The sequence below is a fragment of the Aplidium turbinatum genome, chromosome 6, assembly GCF_918807975.1.
Source record: "Aplidium turbinatum chromosome 6, kaAplTurb1.1, whole genome shotgun sequence".
NCBI classification, from domain to species: domain Eukaryota; kingdom Metazoa; phylum Chordata; class Ascidiacea; order Aplousobranchia; family Polyclinidae; genus Aplidium; species Aplidium turbinatum.
Genome location: NC_137477.1, coordinates 18,188,534 through 18,207,738, shown reverse-complemented (window position 1 = coordinate 18,207,738; position 19,205 = coordinate 18,188,534). Strand labels below are relative to the sequence as shown.

At 37.5% G+C, this 19,205-nt stretch overlaps 1 protein-coding gene across 1 annotated transcript; it reads left to right on the top strand.

Annotated features, from left to right (window-relative positions):
• Positions 1–374: 374 nt before the first annotated feature.
• On the top strand, positions 375–14,292 carry LOC145771825 (general transcription factor IIH subunit 1-like). Its single transcript, XM_082583557.1, has 15 exons — positions 375–457; positions 750–921; positions 4,110–4,201; positions 5,382–5,488; positions 5,843–5,939; positions 7,434–7,587; positions 7,877–8,032; positions 8,677–8,762; positions 9,322–9,449; positions 10,331–10,403; positions 10,518–10,606; positions 11,934–12,054; positions 12,366–12,578; positions 12,952–13,044; positions 13,482–14,292. The coding sequence occupies exons 2-15, from the start codon at positions 771–773 to the stop codon at positions 13,563–13,565; spliced, it is 1,644 nt and encodes a 547-aa protein (XP_082439683.1). The 5' UTR covers positions 375–457; positions 750–770; the 3' UTR covers positions 13,566–14,292.
• Positions 14,293–19,205: the final 4,913 nt, after the last annotated feature.

The window sequence follows — 19,205 nt, the reverse complement described above, 5'->3', positions numbered from 1 at the left end:
ATTTTCACATGCTTTTTCTTGAAGGGGCGGCAAAATCGGAATCCGCCCCGGGCGGCACATTCCCTAGCTACGCCACTGTGCAAGCGCATCTCAACTTCAACTTACTTGACGCCTTTGTTTTAATTAACAGATTTTGATGGATTTGGTATTTTGCACAATTTTTATTTGGCAACCTTGGTACAAATCAGGTGGTGTTTTCTTAACTTTTCTTGTGCATTGCATAATTTGCATCCATTGATCTGAACTGAATGGGCGCAGGCTCAAGGAAGAGTTGAGAAAGTTAAATTTTTAAATAAATTGAAGGGACTTCGTGTCAAACAAGTAGTTTTTTCAGTGAAGTGACGACCATGAAATCAAAAAAAACAGATGAAAACAAGAAAAGGGAACAATTAATGAATGACCTGCTTCATATTTGCCATTGTGATCGAACCTGAAGAACTTCAAAACAATTGCTACTGTAATTAAAAACATATATCTTATACAACATTGATCTTCAAGTACTAGTGGTTGTGTTGTGTGTCCAACTGCAGATCAAGCATTGCTGGTTCAGGACTGCTTTCTATTCAGCGGCACCTAGTTGATGGAATAATTTCTCGGCAACAACTGAACATTTTAACAACCATCAGAAACTTCATTTTGTCAAACTTAGTGACCGGCACTGCGTCAGTGGCTTTTTATCTATTAGAATCTAATAATTTAGGTTTAAGTTAGACTAAGATTATCATCACGCTGTGCTGTTTTGTCTCTAGGTTTTTGGTGTGACTAACAAAATGGCTGCATCTGAACAAGTGCAGCTGATGGTAAATAATGTACGACACAAAAAAAGAGACGGCTCCTTGTTTTTGATGGGAGAACGAATTGCATGGTGTCCTGAAGGTCGTGACCATTTTGATGTGACAATAAACTATGCTGATATTAAATGTAAGTTATATATATGAGATGTACATAAAGCTTTCAATGCTTTCAATAATTTTTATCTTTTCTGTTCTATTTGATTTCTGTTTTCTCTTCAAAAATTTCTTATTTTTAGTAAATTAGTTCAGTGGTTCCTAACTGAAGTGCGGCGACACTCTGAGGTGCTATTTACCAGGGCTGGAAAAAATGTTTACCTTCCCGGGAATCTGTTTTTTAGCGAAAAAATTTCCCGCGGCTTACAATCACGACAATGACGTCATATTACACCGTTTACAGTTTTCCGGCGAAAAGCCTCACGCAAAAAATATAGACGGCCATCTGTAGCTTCATAGTTCCAATAAAGAATTTTGGTATCGTATTCGTAAGCAGGCATGGCGCACTGTTTGTGCCTGATGTGTCCGCTTTGATCGAAATACATTGGCCAACAATAGCTTAATAAATTAGACGTCGCATGCTTACAAATTAGATCCACTGACTCACCGACCACCGTGTGAATGTCATGAAACAATACGACATCACGAGCCGCTTGTTACGTACTTGACAAGTTGACAATATGCTTCATGCTCGAACGGGTTGATAGTATGTGCAATGTGCATGAATAGCATAACTAATTATTAAGCGATATAGGCATATAGCACAAAAAACGGCCAGACGGCTGAATGCACAACAAGTTTCGCTGAGTGAGAACACAAGACAGGCCTCAAAATTTGTATTTTTTTCCGGCGGTCAAGCAGTTCCTACTGGACTGGCCCTTTCAGCGGACATTTAATATCTCAACCGGACATATTTTTTGCATGTAGATTTTGCACAAAATCACACTACAGTATTGTGTAGTCGTGTTTGTAGAAGAAGATTTTCTACAGCAGACAAATGTGTCTAACACCCTCCCTTCTGTGCAGAAATTCTATTTCTATCAGTATCAGCGTAAATAAGGTCGCCACATTTGCCTTAGCACGTGCGGAACCCAGCTGAGACTTGCTTTTCTGTGACGTTTCTTTTTAACAAACGATCAATGTAACGCAATAATCCTCATTGTTAAAATTAGAATACATATCCTGCTGAAAAGTTCAGACAACTTTATTTCAAGGCAACATTGCAAGGCGTTGAAATGATGTAAAAATGGCTACTTTTGCCATCAGCTCGTTAACCACGCCACTCTAATGTGATCTTTAAAGCAATTGCCTGTAGCCTACTATTATTGTTTCAGCTCCGTATTTGTTCGGGTTAAACAAACAATTGTAACAATTTAAATTTAAAATATATATTTGCTGCATTAGCTCTATTTTTGTCAAGAATTTTGCGGCGGTCATTTATGACCGACCAATGAGTCGGCTTCGGCAGACATTCGAGGTCATTCCGGAGGTCATGTCCGCCATGACCGCCGGATATTTCGAGGCCTGCAAGACGTTGGGAAAATTACTTCTGTAACCTACAAAACAACCAGTCGGTTACACGAAGAATAACGAAACACATTAATTAATTTGACAACGAAATCAAAAATTACGACGCTAAAACAGCTGTTTGTGTAAATCAAAGAAACCGCAAGCAAGTTTTGCCCATGCGAAATTACTACAAATACATTACCAGGACATAAAAAATGGTGACGATTTCTTGTTGTTTGGTCTATCTACCACAGCAGACACTTTGTACATTTTCGAGCGAACGTCATTAGTACTAAAATGCCATAGTTTTCCTTTGAAATGTAGGTTAACAGCTTGTTTCACGATGCTATTACACTTGCTTATGTGAGGCCCATTCCAGTGAATGAGCAGCTCGTTTGCTAATGTCTTTATTTTTTATTTGTGGATGTTTTTGTACCTCCGCAAACATTTCGAATTTTTTCAATTACACTTCCCGTGGTTTTTACGACGCTTTCGGGCGGACTACTGCAATATATTTGTGCAATTTTGCTAAGAACTTGTTCAGCTCTGAGGTACAAGTTGGAAATCGTAAATACGCACTACGCAGTGATACGAATCAGTGTCGGAACTGCAATGTGACAGCAAATTACGATGACGGTTGACGGTGAATGAAAGACGTTAGTAACGTGATTCTTACGGTAAAAATTTCCCGCGAACCGACAAATTTCCCGGGAATGTCATTCCCGGATTCCACATTTTTTCCAGGCCTGCTATTTACAATACTCTGAGGTGTTGTGCGCTATTTCTCATTTCAGTTTTTACCTGTCTTCAAATGGTTAGCCAGGATCATTGTTGTTGATTAAATTTTCATACACGATTGTTTTTGTTGCATCATTAAAGGCAATTTTTATCATACCATACAGTCCTATATAGGGTTTTTTTTTTTTACAAAGAATTGGCACTTACCAGCACCTGTGGCTCAGTGGTTATCGCCTTCGGCTCTGGTGCTGGTAGCCCTGGGTTCGATTCCAGGTCGGGTCTAACCAAAAACTTTAAAAAGGGTACCGATTGTGTTTTTTCATGCATAACGCAGTGAGGATAAATCGGGTAATAATCTGGTGACATATCACCCTCTTCCAACCTCCCTTGAGCCAGCATGGAAGCAGTACGGCTCATAAAATCACATGGAACCCTGCCAAGTAACCCATGTTGATGCGCAATCTGGTGCAAGCGGAGATAGCGAATGATTATTAGGGTATTTTTTGGTCACAAATGCTTGGTGTGGCACTTTTCTATTGTAGCTTTGTGAGGTCCCAGTCAATGTCTGTATACATTGTGCTGATTGTCGTAGTTAATTGGGTTGTTATCGTTTTGTATGACACTATAAGTCCAAGCAGTTTTCATTCAGCCTATCCATGAGAAGTGAGGATGTTGTAAGTTGTTGCATTGGTGGGCTGTGATGTGATCTTCCTTGAAGCTTGGGCAGTGGGCACTCCAATATGAGATGGTGTGTGGACTGATTTGGGGCATTGCATTTTATGCAGTTTGGTTGAGTTGTCATCCCCTATCGAGTAAGGTTGCCGTACGACACCGCTCAAGAGTATGTGGCTGTATCTTAGGCAAGACACTTAACGGCACACTGTCGATTGCAGAGTTGCAGACCGTCTATTGCAAAGTGGCACACCTTCGACTATTGCCCTTGATTTCTCTCACATATGAACAGTACGATGCTCTGGAGAGAAATGCTTACGGCCCCTTTTAGGGCTATGGCCATTGGCCAACTGAACTGATGTGCATATTATATCACTAATGCTGTTTGATATTTGTGTGCAGGTCAAAAAGTAAGTCCAGATGGCAAAGCAAAAATTCAACTTCAAATTATTCTTTTGAAAGGAGATTCTTTTGTTTTTCACTTTTCACATTCTGTAAGTGTGGCTCCTTGTTTCAGTTGTAAGATTAAAAATACTGATATGTTTTTAAGCTTTGATAATTTCATAAATAAATGCACAGTTTAAAAATGCATTTATTCAATGATGGCAACGGAGGCCGGAGGGACTGCATGATTTATATACTTGTTTCCCAACCCAATTACCTTGTAAATGCCTCGATTCATCGTTGTATGTATTCTACTCATAAATTTTGTACACATTACTTTTAATGCATAAACTGTCGAGCTATAATTGATTAATCATTTACAATTTCAAAAATCACTGCAAAACCCTTAGAGTTTAGTCCTCAATAAAAAAAAGATCAATTTTTTGTCTTAAAAATTCACTTTCTGAAAGTATATGAATGTATCCGTATGTTCTAATTACACAATGAATGTGTTTGGGATATTTTAAAACAGATTTGTATCGTCTATAGCAGGGGCGTCCATTCCGTCCAACCCGTGGCCCGCGAGAAGGTTCTGAGTGGCCTGATATTTTTGGAAATGACATATATTAGCCTATATAATCAACTCAATCGCCAACGTAATTTATGGCGAACTTACATTCCGATAAATTGGCATTTATTGTTTTCTTTCTTTCTCTATTACTCTATAATCCCTAGTGCACGGGGTGCGCAACTGTTCAAGTTAATTTTATTGTATCACAATGCACATTGTTACGCATCACATTTTCCACATTGTTACGTCCACCCTTTTCCACACAATAGTACTGGTGCTTCAAGACTCAGTCAATCAGCAATATTTCTTGTTTTTAGCGAGAGAAGTTCATAATTTTCTATTGCTAGAATTTTACAAAAAAAAATTGTTTCTTAAGAAAAAGATCAGAAGATTCATAGATTGGCAGTTTTCGTGACATCATTATTCGGCAGCACTTACTTGTGCGAGCAAGTTTTTCGTGGATGAACCTAGCCCCTAGGGGCAGCCGGACAATACATTACGGATGCGCAACTCAAAGGTTGTGGACACCCCTGGTCTATAGTTGTCTCCAGGATAAGCCTTTATTCATCAATTTAATCAATCATTTAATTGGATTAAATAACTTCTTATACTCTTTTGCAATTGTTTTTTGTTTTTAATATCACCTTTTTAACAAATCAATTTAATCACTTTTTTAATTATTTTTTAACTATATATATAACTATTTTTCAATTTTGAAGAATTCTGCCACAGCCAAAACTGAGCGAGAAAATGTCAAAACTTTGTTGGCTAAAATGCTGCCACTTTTTAGAAGAAAAATTGACAAAGAACTAGAAGAAAAAAATAGGTTTGGTAATTCTGTTGAGCTTACTTGCTAACTAGTAACTATATGTTTTTTTTGTTATAACTGATGTTTGAATGCACTGCCTGAATGCATGTATGACTGATGACATTATTGCTGTTGAATGCAACTCAGCATTTGTTCTTGAGGAGGCTGGTAAAGTGTGTAAGATGCTGATTTAAGAAACAAATATATACAAATACAACCCTCTCTGACTTTGTTTTACTAAAAGATATTAATCACTTTTGGAGGTGGAATGCATTGCTATCTGTGTGACTAAAAATTGAGTTAAGTTTTGCAATTTAGTGATATATACAACTGATATGAATACTTGTACATCAAGCAAATTTTCGTGTTCAGGTTACTTCAAGTTGATCCAGAACTGTTTCAGACATACAAAGACCTTGTAGTCAGCGGAGTGATAACTCCTGAAGAATTCTGGTTGTCACACGCTTCGGTATGATCTTTTCACCATGTTGCTTCAAGACAATATAGGACATTTGTTTCATAAATTTGGAAGATATTATAAAATATATGACGATAAAATAGTAGTGCGTTGGTTAATGTTTTGTTTTGTCTTCCGTTTGATTAACGTTCATAGCTTTGTTCAATCTCCTTTTGCTTTTCATCTCTGTTGCAAGTTTCTATCTCTTGTATAACTCTAAAAAATATGACTTCATGTTATGACGTCATCTATCCACATGGAATCCCATTACTGAGTTTTGAACCTCACCAAGTATCGCTCAATTAACCACCCAGGTCACAAAGCCTTTCCTTTTTGCGTTAATCTAACCCAGAGGTGACGAACCTTTTTGCGGTCGTGGGCCACTTTGTCAATTACACGTGAGTTATCGGGCCACACAACTTTTTAATCGTAACCTACTATGAAATCTTTTAGAAACGACTCAAGATATTATTCATGAAAAGTAACAAACGGCAGATGAAAGTAATAAAATCCATACAGTTGAAATTATCTTACGCAGAATCGAAACATACAACAGTAAAAAATAAAAACAAATCAACTTGAGCAAAAAGGATAGAGCAACAGTACTTGCACAGATAATGAAGACAGTTTAATTTTCGAAGCGTTTGCTTTTGTGTGAGTATAATTTCTTCGTTTTTTGGCTCTATCCTTTTTGCTCAAGTTGACTAAATGTTTCAATCATTATGCTCCGAAACAACAAATCAGTTAATGAAATTTCTTTTTCAAACAACAAACAAAAGCCCATGCGAACCATACAGCTGAAGCTATCTAATGCAGCATTGAAGCATACAATAATAAAAAATAACATCGAAGCATTGAATTTTTTTGCTTAGTGAGATTTTTGGGAAGTTTTTTGCTTGAATAAGCGTTTGAGATGTCTTTTGTCTTTAATGCATGAGCGATTGTCAAATTGTTTTGCGGGCCGCACAAAATTCTTTGACGGGCCGCAGGTTCGTCACCCCTGATCTAACCCAACCAGCAAAAGTTGCTATTTGTAAATCATTTCAACGTCAGTCGGGGAAATGATGTAAAAATTGCCAGCTTTTGCGAGTTGGAAACTTCTAAATTAATGCGAAAACAACTTTTTAAGTTGGTGTTCCAAGACAGCAAATCAATGGTTTTTTATATTGATAACGTCTGCAGACAATACAAAAACAGTTGATTTGGTGTCTGGGTTAATATAATCAGCGTGATAATATCATGCGTTGTGTTGTGTCGGCTGCGTAGCCGAGTGGTGAGAACGTCTTTGCGACGTTCGAAAGGACGTGGGTTCGACACCGCTCCAGAGCACGCGGCTGTGTCTCGGCGAAAGACACTTAAAGGCAAGCCAAAATAAGGGGAGCAGCTGACTCGAAGACTATATGTCACTTCGCTGCTTCCTGTCGTCTGTTGTATCGCATCTGTGATCGCAGTGTACGGTATGTTATCGCAATGGGCGCAAATAAAAGCATGATTATTATTGTGTAGAAACTGTCAAGTACGACACCGTCGTCGATGCAAAATGTTGGCGTTTCCGCTTCCTTTCTTGTTGACGTGCGCCCTCAAGCGGATGGATGCAACGGGCTTCGTTATAATCTCACGTCGGATACGATCCAGTCCATCTTCACCACTTATCCGGCAGGTGGGTGCCAAGTGCTCATGTTCACGTTCAAGTGATTGGGTCAGATGTTTCACTGAATTATCTTCATAAAGTTGTTTTCACGTATGATCTACTTGTTCGCTTGATAATTTTGACTTGATTGTTCACTGTTTCTCACTTGATGATATGCCACTATTTAGCCTACTTACATCGAAACAAAAATTTCAACAATCCATGTACAATTGTACATTGTATTATACATTGTTTAATGAACCATATCGCTGTTCTAGTTTGATGTATCATTATTTACATTTTTGTTACTTATTTTCAGTCAAAAAGAAATATTTAGAGAAAGTCCCTGACAAACTGACCGAGAAAGACTTCTGGACCATGTTTTTCCAATCTCACTATTTTCACAGAGACCGGATCAACCAAGGCAATAGTAGTAAAGACATTTTCTCTGACTGTGTGAAAAAAGATGACCAAGGTGCAAACTTCATGTTTTGTCGCTCGAAATAGCTTATTTTTTGCCCCCACTAGTATTGTTAGTGATCAGTTTACCACTTGCACCTTCAGAAAACCTATTTGTCGAAAACGGGGTTATCTCAGTTAAATTAGTTTTTTTAATTTTATTAATAAGTTGTATTGTTTTGTACCATGGCTATCTTGAGATACGGCTTGATTTGTGACATTTTTCAGAGTTTTCTAGACTTTGCTAATTTTTGGTAACTGTCCGAATAAAATTTTCTAAAAATAATATTTTAACGTCTTTTTCGCTATTTTTCCCAAGTGACAAATTGGGTTTTAACTTCACCAGGCTTTAAAAAAATAAAGACAGTTTAATTCAGAAAGTTTCAGTCGGACTGTTACCCACTTGCTAACAATCTGATCGAACGTTTATAAACTTTTTCTCATTTTTTACTGCTTCCTCAAATCAACAAAAAGCCGTTATATCATTACGAGGCAGCACAAAGTAAAACCAAAACTTACAAAACTTGAGTAGCAGTGGCGGTAGTGAAAATGTGACAAATCAGGCCGCACCTCAAGGTGGCCATAATTACAATTGTACATTTATGAACAAAATCAATTGAAAGCAGTGTATATTGTAACAATCATTTTTTTGTCGTTCAGACATTCTTACCTTGCTGAGCGGTGGTGTGAGCGACACTTTTAATGATCTTGATTATTTCTACGACCAAGATAGTACGACAGATGAGGCAAGTATGCGCACTTACTTTACGCTGTTTCTAAAGTTTTAAAGTCTGAAGTTCTCTTTAATTTCCTAACAACCAATCCACCTATTTTTTACATTGATTGAACATATGTTGTTGACGAAAATCTAAAACGACATTGAGACCAATGAAGCAATCAAACAGTTCTCTGCCACAATTTACGTTTCTCTTTAATCAACATTGTTCTCGATGCTAAGTCATTAGTGATTCTTAAAGAGCTGCATAACCCGCGTTGGGTAAACCCCTTTCCGTAGGGTTTCAGTTTTGTCGCCTTCACGCTGCATCAACAGCAATTGCCAGGAAGACACGTTGACCGTTTTTCACTCACATTGCACTCAGACTTACGCTCAGTGGTTGGAGATTTAGATTAAGTGGACGGGGAAGACAAAGAAGCCAATCTTTGTGTCCAACATCGTCCTTCAAAGACGTGAACTCGTGATAGTTTTACACCGGGGCCTGATGTTGTCAGCCACATCTTTGACACGATAAGAACAAAGCAATCTGACCTCCGCGTCGGTGTCTTCCTTGACTTTGTTGCTTGCAGGGTTATGGCACGACCGTTGACTCCTCGAGCAAAGCTAAAGGGAAGCTCTCCAACCAGCACGTCATGAACCGCAACATCATCAAGCGGTTTAACCACCAGAGCGCGATGATCCTTGCCGCCAGAAAGAAGTGAGATGATGTTTATGTTTTGATGCAGCTTTTTACAAATATCTTTTTAAGTTTTGATGTTCATAATAATTGTTTGTTTTTCTAGCGATAGTTACAACGTTCAAGCGATGAATTCGAAAGAAAAACTAAATACAGCTTTAAAATGTCTGTATTCATATCTCGCTTTTATGCATGCGTCTAATCATGCTCACAAATTCTAACAACAACTTTACCGTGTTTTACGGTAAATCTGAGAACAGAAAAACTATTTGAGGCTGTTTTGCAACTTGTTAACGAGCTTTAGTAAAGTAGCAAACACACAAAATGACGAAATTACGATATGGAGCGAGTTTTACGACGTCGCTAGCTCATCCCTATGGAAATTACTCGCCTAATGTCAAATTCAACTTTAGCCCTGATTTTCGGACAGCAGCAGAATATTCTAAGATCTCTGGTGTATTTATTTTTTTTAATTTTTACGACGTCGATAGCTCTTCCCTATGGAAGTTTAAGAAGAATATACTAGAGATCTTAGAATATTCTGCTGTGTCCGAAAATCAGGGTCAAAGTTGACTTTGAAATTAACAACCTCCCTCCGCTGCTAGTAGTGGTGTAATTAAAAGTTTTGTTGAATGTCATAATATTAATATTGAAATTATTCTTATTTCATTTATTACTATTGAATCACAAACATACAAAGCCAAGATTACTATTGAATCACAAACATACAAAGCCAAGATTACTATTGAATCACAAACATACAAGGCCAAGTAACTTGATACAGCATGTTTAGATACCTAATCCGGTGTTGTTATTTGGCTCTAAGTGTTTGTGTACAGTAAGTGAACTTTCTATCAAAGCTGTTATTATTGATATAATGGAACCAGTTATGATTCAAACAGGAATTCATTGTCGGAAACCCCCCTACAAAATGGTGAAGGTGGTAGTGGAGACGGTGAACCCCCTACTAAGAAAGTGAGGTTTTGTTTATAAGAATTGATTTTAGGCCAGCGGTTTGTTTTTACCTTGCCAAGTCGTCAAGTTTACCTCATCGTTTTTTCGTGACTAACCTCTCAATGTTGCAAGCAGACAAAGTTGAAGGAAGCCATCACTTACGACGACCTGCAGTCAACAGCTACCGCCACCGAAGCGACTCTGCGACTACACAAATCCGACCGGTTTGTGATCAATTATCTTTGAATACATTTTGCCTTATTCATCCGTGCACACAGATTGTGTTCCTGACCACATATGATTCTGTCCATATGTTTTGTGATCCGGTCCACCTATCATAATTTGTTTTGGGAGGGTTGCTGCTGCAGTTGTGGTGACTCTGTTTGCATCTCTAAACTCCATTTAGATAGCACACTACTCGTTCTACAGCACAGCGGTGGACAATTCTTTCATTTTGATGTCACTAGGGTTGTAAAGGGGTGGAAAGTTTCCCAGAATTTTGGAAACTTTCCTGGAAACTTTCCGGGAATTTTAAAGGACCCGGGAATATTGGGAATTTTCATTTGGCATTTATTATGTTTAAAACATTTGTTAAATATTTCATCAATTAGAAAAAATATCAAAAACCTATTTTAAGCATTTCTTATTTTCCTTAATTATTATAAACATTAATTTGGTGTTAATTAAGAATGAGGCTTATGCATACTTTTTTAATATTTAAAAAAAATACTGATCATATTTGGGAACACTCACACCAAGATCTGCAATAGGCTCGCAAATGAAAGGGCGGAAAAACTAGTATCATTCAGGTCAAACTTGGCATTGTTTGAGCCCTGTGAAGACAAGTCAACTCAAGTTGAAGTTGACTCTGAAGTCGATGACGCTGCCAGAACAATCATTAGTACATCACCTGAAGAAGCGTGCCGGAGGAGATGCTAACCGGCAGCAACTAGAACAACGACTTTGTAACTGACTCAGTATTGTTTTTCTTTGCAAAAAAACAGATTGGTGATGTGTCATTTTTGGAGTTATTAAACAAAACCATGTGTTTGTATGTTCTTAAGTATTTTAGTTATACATAGTACTATTATTGTAAACAGTATAAGGCCATTATTTTCCTGTTTCAACATCAAATTAAGATTGTTTTGAAAGTTTCCCAAAATTTCCGAAAATTCCCCAAAATTTCCATGGAAAGTTTCGGCTCTGAAAATTCCCGGGAATTTTGCAACCCTAGATGTCACCATATTTTTCGTATGTGTAGCGGCTGTGCTCACCATTTTAGTGTCATTTTCTTGACTTTTACCATAGTCTAATGTAAATAGTGTGTAACTTTGTAAGCATAATATAGTCGTACCCAAACAACAACATCCGCCATTTTTACAATAAATCAACGTCTGCAGACATAATTGTTCCAGTCAACAAAAGGTGCCGTTTCTACATTGAAGTTGAAACAATGTAAACAATCTAACTTTTGCTGGTGTAATGCCAGCCGTACAAAGCAAACCCTGTGAAGCACGAAGGTAAAACTTACTTTGTTGTCATCCCTTTCAGGTACAGTCATGGACCGACCGTGATCAACCAAGTCCACCGCGAGCTGGACAGGCAGAGTGTCCACGAAGGCATGCACATTGTCTCGTCACAGTGCCGATCGTACAAGCCTCGACTGGCCCATGTAAGATCAATTGGAGATCATATTTGTGGTATCTCTGTCACAAAACTTAGCTTCACAATTCTTTGACAAACAGTAGTTTTTCTTCATGGCTCGCGTTATCACCAAGTATTCGATGGATTTGTACAGTTTAAAGTGACATGAAACGTTGAAGCTGGAAGTGCATGGCCCCATCATATGATCAATAGAAACTCCTCAACCTCACCTGAATTTATGGGTTTTGTGTCTGAGAATAAGTGTTACTGTAAAACGCCGACTCATCATTACTTCACGTTTTTATGCTTTGTCATACCTTTGTCTTTTATGCTCCCTAGGCGCTGAATCCTTCGGACGCGTCTTCTGCCCTCACAGACCTTTCCCCTGATGCTACTTCTACCACTGCCAATCAATCCTCATCCGCCACCGTTCACCATTTGCTCTCTTCTCTTCAGCAAGATGAACTGAAGCAACTGTATTTATCTGCTTCCGAATTGTTACGTCATTTTTGGTCATGCTTTCCAGCTAACACAAATTTTCTTCAAGAAAAGGTGATCAACTGCTTTTAATCAAGTCTGACTTGACGAAGTTGTTATTTAATTTTACGAAGAAAATTTTGTCTCCCTCTTATATCGGGGCCAATGATCTTAAAGCAAAGTAAATGACTTAAGGTTTATGAAATTCCTCCTTTCGCGTTAATGGCGGGAACTTTTACATTCCTACTATTGCGATGGATGTTTACACGTGGCTACTGTTATCAACGCATTGTTCTTACCCTGACTGCAAAATTCATCATTTTTACATTGATTCAACGTCTGCAGACGTTCAATCAGTGTAAAAATGACGTGTCTTGCTGTCTGGCTACCACGTAAATGTAGGATTTGTTATATGTGGAGTTTGAAAATCGTTGTCATCTACCACCAGGTTGGAAGAATGTGCAAGAGCATAGAGAACTTCCATCACACCAGAGTACAAGCTTACAAAGAAAACTTGCGTAGAAGTATGGTGCACCACAACGTAAGTGCTACTCCAGACAGCAAAATCCGTCTGCAAACATCGTCTGCCTGATTTGTCTTCATATAGCTGCAGCACGATATTAAACAGAATCAATTGACAGCACCGAAGATTGGTCGCGGTGCTGCGATAGATTATTTTTTGATTGTTATTCTTTTGTAACCCATATTTTATGCATTTTGGTACATCAACTTCACCTTTATTCTGAAAAAATAAAAAGGAATAATAAAACTGGAGTTTCACAGTTACCTCTGTTACTTCGACATAAATTCTCAGAGCATCTGATATTTTAAACAAATTTATAGGCTAGAATACTTGTGCGCTCGACTATTCCTCCTGTCAAACCAGCAACTATTCGACCCCCAGCCCGGTTCGATTTCTCACCGATCTTTGATTTCCATCAAGAAATGGATCTGCTGAAATTGTGTTTCACTTTGCAGGTCACCGAGCACCTGGAAGGTATGCTCGGTGCTGCCTACACGAAGTTCAACACTTGGCAGAATAAAAAGTTGTCCCGGAGATAGCGGTGCAAGTAATACCACCACCCAGACTTGGTACTTATTCATACTTGAAAACAGTTTTTCACTAACAGCTTTTGTAACCACGACATCTCAGTATTTCTGGCTTGAATGCTGATTTCTGTGAACATCAGACACAATATTTATTGTATTGCACGTCTGTGGCTGAAATTAAAACTGTAAGACTTTCTGGTACGTCATAGCACGATATATGCTTGCAGTGATCGCTGATATTACCCGTAAGGTTCTGGCGCTTTTTCATGATGCTTTCGACGAAAAACTCTTCTGCTGTATGCTTCTAGAAAACGGCTATATTCGTTTAATTACAATCACCTGCATTTATAAGCGAATGAATGTAGACTCCCAACCAAAGATGTGAAATGTGACCAAACAGGCCATCACGATTACAATAAATTTTATACACGTTTGGTTGAATGACGGTTTTGGTGATGTGTCTATCCAACAATGGCAGAAGATACTCGAAATAAATCAAGTCCTATTTTGAGAATTTAAAGTTGTTGCTGCGTTTGCAGCTTAACCTATGACCCATTTAGCGTACTTGAACAATTGTTTCTTCAATATAATTGTTGTCTTGCGCCTGACTGCACCTTCTCGAAGATTCTGCTGCCTTCGTTTCTCATCATTCCTGGCAAGGTTCGTCATGATGACGTGCGTTTATTGGACAGCTTATTATTTTTTGCTTTGAATGTTTTCAACTCAATACAAGCACATTCAGTAATGTTTTCATTTTCTTTAGTATCCGACAGTTTTCAAAGTCAAGGCAAGCGTCAGAAAGTCAGATCTCAAGTATTAAGTAAGTAAAAACGCCTTGGTTTTAGGAAAAAAATGCTTAAATCTCAGCGTTAAGATTCATTTATTTAGAAATAATTTTGCACAACTCATTCTCAGGGTCGTTTTAAGCAGTTTGAAGTGTTTGCAGACACTGTGCAGTAATTCTATGAAAAGGGTCAGCAACTACAAAAACGTTTGGAACCACCAAAATTGATCTATTGATTTGGAAGAATATCAGAATATTTTAGACCAGGGCTTCCCAAACTAGTGGTCGAGACACCAAAGGGTCGCAGAAAGTATACCAATTTGTACAAGGTGCTGCATATTAACACTTCTGTGCGAGATGCTGTGACAGCAGGCGCGGATCTATGGGGGAGAGGCGCCCCCCCCCCCCCCCCCGAAATTTTGTGAGAAATTGTTGAATGGTTTGATATGCTTCTAAACAGCTGATATTAGTCCCACAGCGGACTTAACTTATCCCGGGGGGGGGGGGGGGGAGGAATTATTTTTTGTTATTATTAAGGTTGAAATTATCCATCGATTATACATTTTAATAGCAACATTTGTTGGAGCTGGCTCAGCTGAAACCAACGCTGAGCCAAATGACGTCAGTTGAAACAATCTGAAACCTGAATTGTTTTATAGTTTTTAGTCTTCATCATAGTTTCAATCAATACCGTAGGCTATATGTCTGCAAACATACAAATATCCAATTGGTCATGGACACTGCATACAGGGTTTTAAACCAGATTTCAAGTTTACTGTGCATAGCCTACTTAGCAGTTTTTATTTTAGCAAAATTTATTCATGAACATGGCTGTTTTAATGTCTATTTTATAGCATATCGTATATGTCGTAGTATCATTGTTCACAGTGGCGTAGCCAAGGGGGGGTTACAAACCCCCCCCCCCCCCCCTTTGGCACGCGTGTGACGTCACGACATTGAGAATGATGCTTTCAGTCTCTAAAACAAAGTTTGCCTAATTTTAAGCGAAACTGCATTAAAAGAGCGAGTTTTGTCAATACCAAACATTCAAACATCTCAGCCAGAAATTAGCAACAAGAAAACATAGAAACTTAGCTTTATTACCGAAAAAATGCCGAAGAAAACATGATCTTATCTTTTGCTATGCCACCGGACAGCACCATTTTACAGGAATATTTATACCCATATTTTTGTTGAAAATGCTCTCAGAATGCACCAAATTCAAAGTAATTTTTCAATGTAAAAGGTAAAAGGTTTAAAATGGCTAGCCAATTAACGTTGAAAACCGAAATCGTGATTTTTCCAACAGAATAAAATTCAGTCTTGGTCCACCATTGTCGCAACAACCTCTAGCTTTTGAAATTATGTCAAATTTGCTTGAAAAACTAAACGAATTTCATTTGTCCCTCCTAGGAGAAAACAGCAATATTTTTGATTGAAATCTAAAATTGATGCGTTCATCAAAAAAATTGAACATCTGGAAACCAAAATGACTTATCTGAAATGTTCTCACTTCGCCTACCGTTCCAACCTAAACAACATTGAAACCGCCTTGATACCAGCTTTAACTATAACATTGAGCCACGGGTGGACTTGCTTTGTAGCAGAAAGTAGTCACACCAATCACACTGAATAAATGTGTTTGCTTTTTTGTTTTGTTTCCATTAGGCTGCCCAATGCCCATAGGCTTCGTTGTTAAGGTCAGAAATAAATAAAAACAAACTGAACTGAGAACGGTAAATTGTTTTTGGTTTTCGTTAGATTTAAGCTTTTCAATAAATATCACAAATGTCACACTGTTCGTCGTTTTAATCGTAAGGGGCCGCGAAACATTTTAGGAGATTGTATGGGGTCGCGATCAAAAAAGTTTGGGAAGCCCTGTTTTAGGCAACTACACTGTTCTTGAAGTAGGCTATCAAATCACCTGTGAATGAAAAAATTAAAAATAAAGGAAAGATGGGCAAAACAGTTATTATAACACCAGATACTTGTTCAGTGTGAACATTTTTTCCCAGAAAGATACTAAATATGTCAAACAATAAATGTTTAAAAATAATCTGTTTATTAAAACTTTTAAAAGATTGGATAAGATTTTTTTAATATAAACTGGAATATGTTTTTTAAATCACTTGCTTTTAGTGCTTTGCTCAGGAAATTAGTTTTATCAGCATTTCCCAAAATTTCTTCCATGTAGCGTAAGCAGGGAACCTGATCTTATCCTACTTTCCCCTACAAAAAGTGAAGGATTTGATGAAAAAATACAAAGCCTAAACAAAGAAGTTCATCGTGAACTTAACGTGTTTGAACAAAGTGTTTTTTTGTTTGTTTCATGAAAACATTTTATTGGAAAATCTTCAACTTTGTGGCGAAGATTTATGCACGTCAGTCAATTAACTGCCTATAGCGCCTAATCAGTGTGTTTGTCGGATGTTAAATATCTGTTAAAATTTTGAAGAATCGGAGTGCTATTTTTTTGTTTTTCTCTGGATCATTGAGATCTATTGATTTTTGTGGGTCCAAAAATGATTGAAAGTATGCGAAAGCTCAATATAAACCGTCAGTGTAGATTGAAAAATGAGGTAGGAGTAGAGAAAAATGTTGAGCTAACTGTTTACTTCCGACCATAATTGTTTGTCATATAGGGCAGTGGGCCCATGAGACCAATTTCAATTTTCAAAGGATCTGGCCAGCCAATACAATCGTAACGCTTTCGAAAATCACGAGAAACGGAGAATGCTGATTTCATACACAAACAATATCATCACAGAATCGAAACTTGATGCAGAACAAGAGTTAATCGATTCACGGCCAACCACCCTGTAAGCTTTATTTAACCTTGCATTGTAGGCTAAGGAAAATGCTTTCGACAGCAATTCTGCATTGCTCAACGTTAGTGTTATGTAAGTGATTGAAGCCTTGATTTGAAATTGACTTTGTTTGCCAGGCAGATATTGAAAGATGCAGCTTTCATATTCTAATCATACAAGGTCAAAAGCGAAATCAATAATGGAACAGAATTTATATATCAAATGACCTGCAAAAACATAATCGTCCTTCAATGCAGTAAGCCTCTAGTTGGCGAACAAAATCCTCCACCACTAAAAGATCACTATCAAAAGCAGAACATGTTGTTTTAAAGCTTGAATAGCTTACAAATAAATGTTGGCTGTAAGACAAAAAGACTAGTAATATTTGATGAAAAAGTTAAAAAAAAATTAGTTCAGTTAAGCAAAATTAGTAGTAAAAAGTGACTGCCAGCTCTAAGAAACTATTTCAATAGCGTAGTGAGTTGCAAAATTTTTAATGTGTTCAAAGCAAAATGTAGGCTGTAGTTTGTAAAATACTTCAAAAGAAAGTTGCTAGTTGTTACGTAGCCTAGGCTATATCTTATCTTCAAATTTATAAGTTAAAGTTAAACGAATAACAGCTCTGTTACGATTCTGATTTACAATAAAATTAATAAATTAAGCTTATATCTGCTGCATTAATACACAACACAGCACGGTGCTAAAATATCATTAGTTTATGAAGCCACAAGATATTTTTGTGGATTTAGATTATTGTGAAATCTTTGTCCTCGGACATAGAAAGCTTCTGGAAGTTTTGCATACTTGTAGAAGCTTTGAATCACTGACGCAGGCCGGTTATAGAGTTTGACGGAGTGAAGTTTCCGATTGTTGAAGTCTTGTTATCAGTTAGCTATTCCACCCACCAGTGCCGTTGATTCGAGATCAGCCCTTAAAATGGAGGATTTTGAAGTAACTCCCCATTACAAAACGTAATCCAACAAAAACCTAACACCCCTCGATTAATATCACGTCGTCCCTTTTACAACGAAGAACTATGGTCTGAATCACAAATGGAAAAATATTGGACGAACAATCTAGGCCACATATGGTGAAGACATTATCAACGATACAAAGATCGACATGCAACAAAAAGGAATGGATCAGTTAAAATAGAATTTTATCCCGTCATTCGAGAACTCCTGCAACTCTTCATCGATGAGGCCATCAAAACACACCAATTTGTCCAAATTGCGAAAAAGGAAGGCAAACTGTTAAACATTTGATTTTAGACTGTCTATGGATTGCACTAAGCGGTGGTTTCAACACAGTTTACCAACGCCGAAGTATATTTAAAGACTGGTTAAAAATAGTGTGAAAGTGTGAAAACGCCAAAGGAAGATGCTACTACTAGTCCTTGAAATGCGTTGCTCAAGCGCAGACCCCGAGAGTCGAACCAGCGTCGCTTAATCTTTCTCTACAGTCTACAATTTCTTTATTGGTAAAGTCAGGCGCTTAACCAAGTGAGTTATCGGGGCGGATTTTTGTTGACATTGAACATCAGCTAAACTTTATTTTAACGTGCTATTTATTCGTCATGTAAAGCCAAGAACAAATGCAAATTTTCGCTCATGGCTCAGAATTACTCAAAAGCCAATATGATCACAGTAACTTTTCCACAACTTCTTGTCTCAATGTAATGAACCACAAGTAAGACAAACCAAATCAAACTCAAAATTAAGTCAAAATAATTTTTTTCAAAACAAGTTAAATCAAATCAAACTTTTCATCAAAATGAACAAGCACAGTCTATAAAAAATATGCAATATCAACGCTGATAAAGTCATTCGCTTCATTCTCTTAGTATTCAAGCTGTCATGACAGGAGATCGGTGTTCTGCCATTCTTTTTCTTGTAGCCTAGATACAACTTTCTCTATTAGGATAACAAGCTGGTGTGCAAAGAGCATTATTAAATATACGTTAAATTTCATTACAATTAATATCATTATCTATTATACATTAATTATACGTTATCAAAAACATTTTCAACTAGGTTTAATATAACCTACTGTAGAATCAAA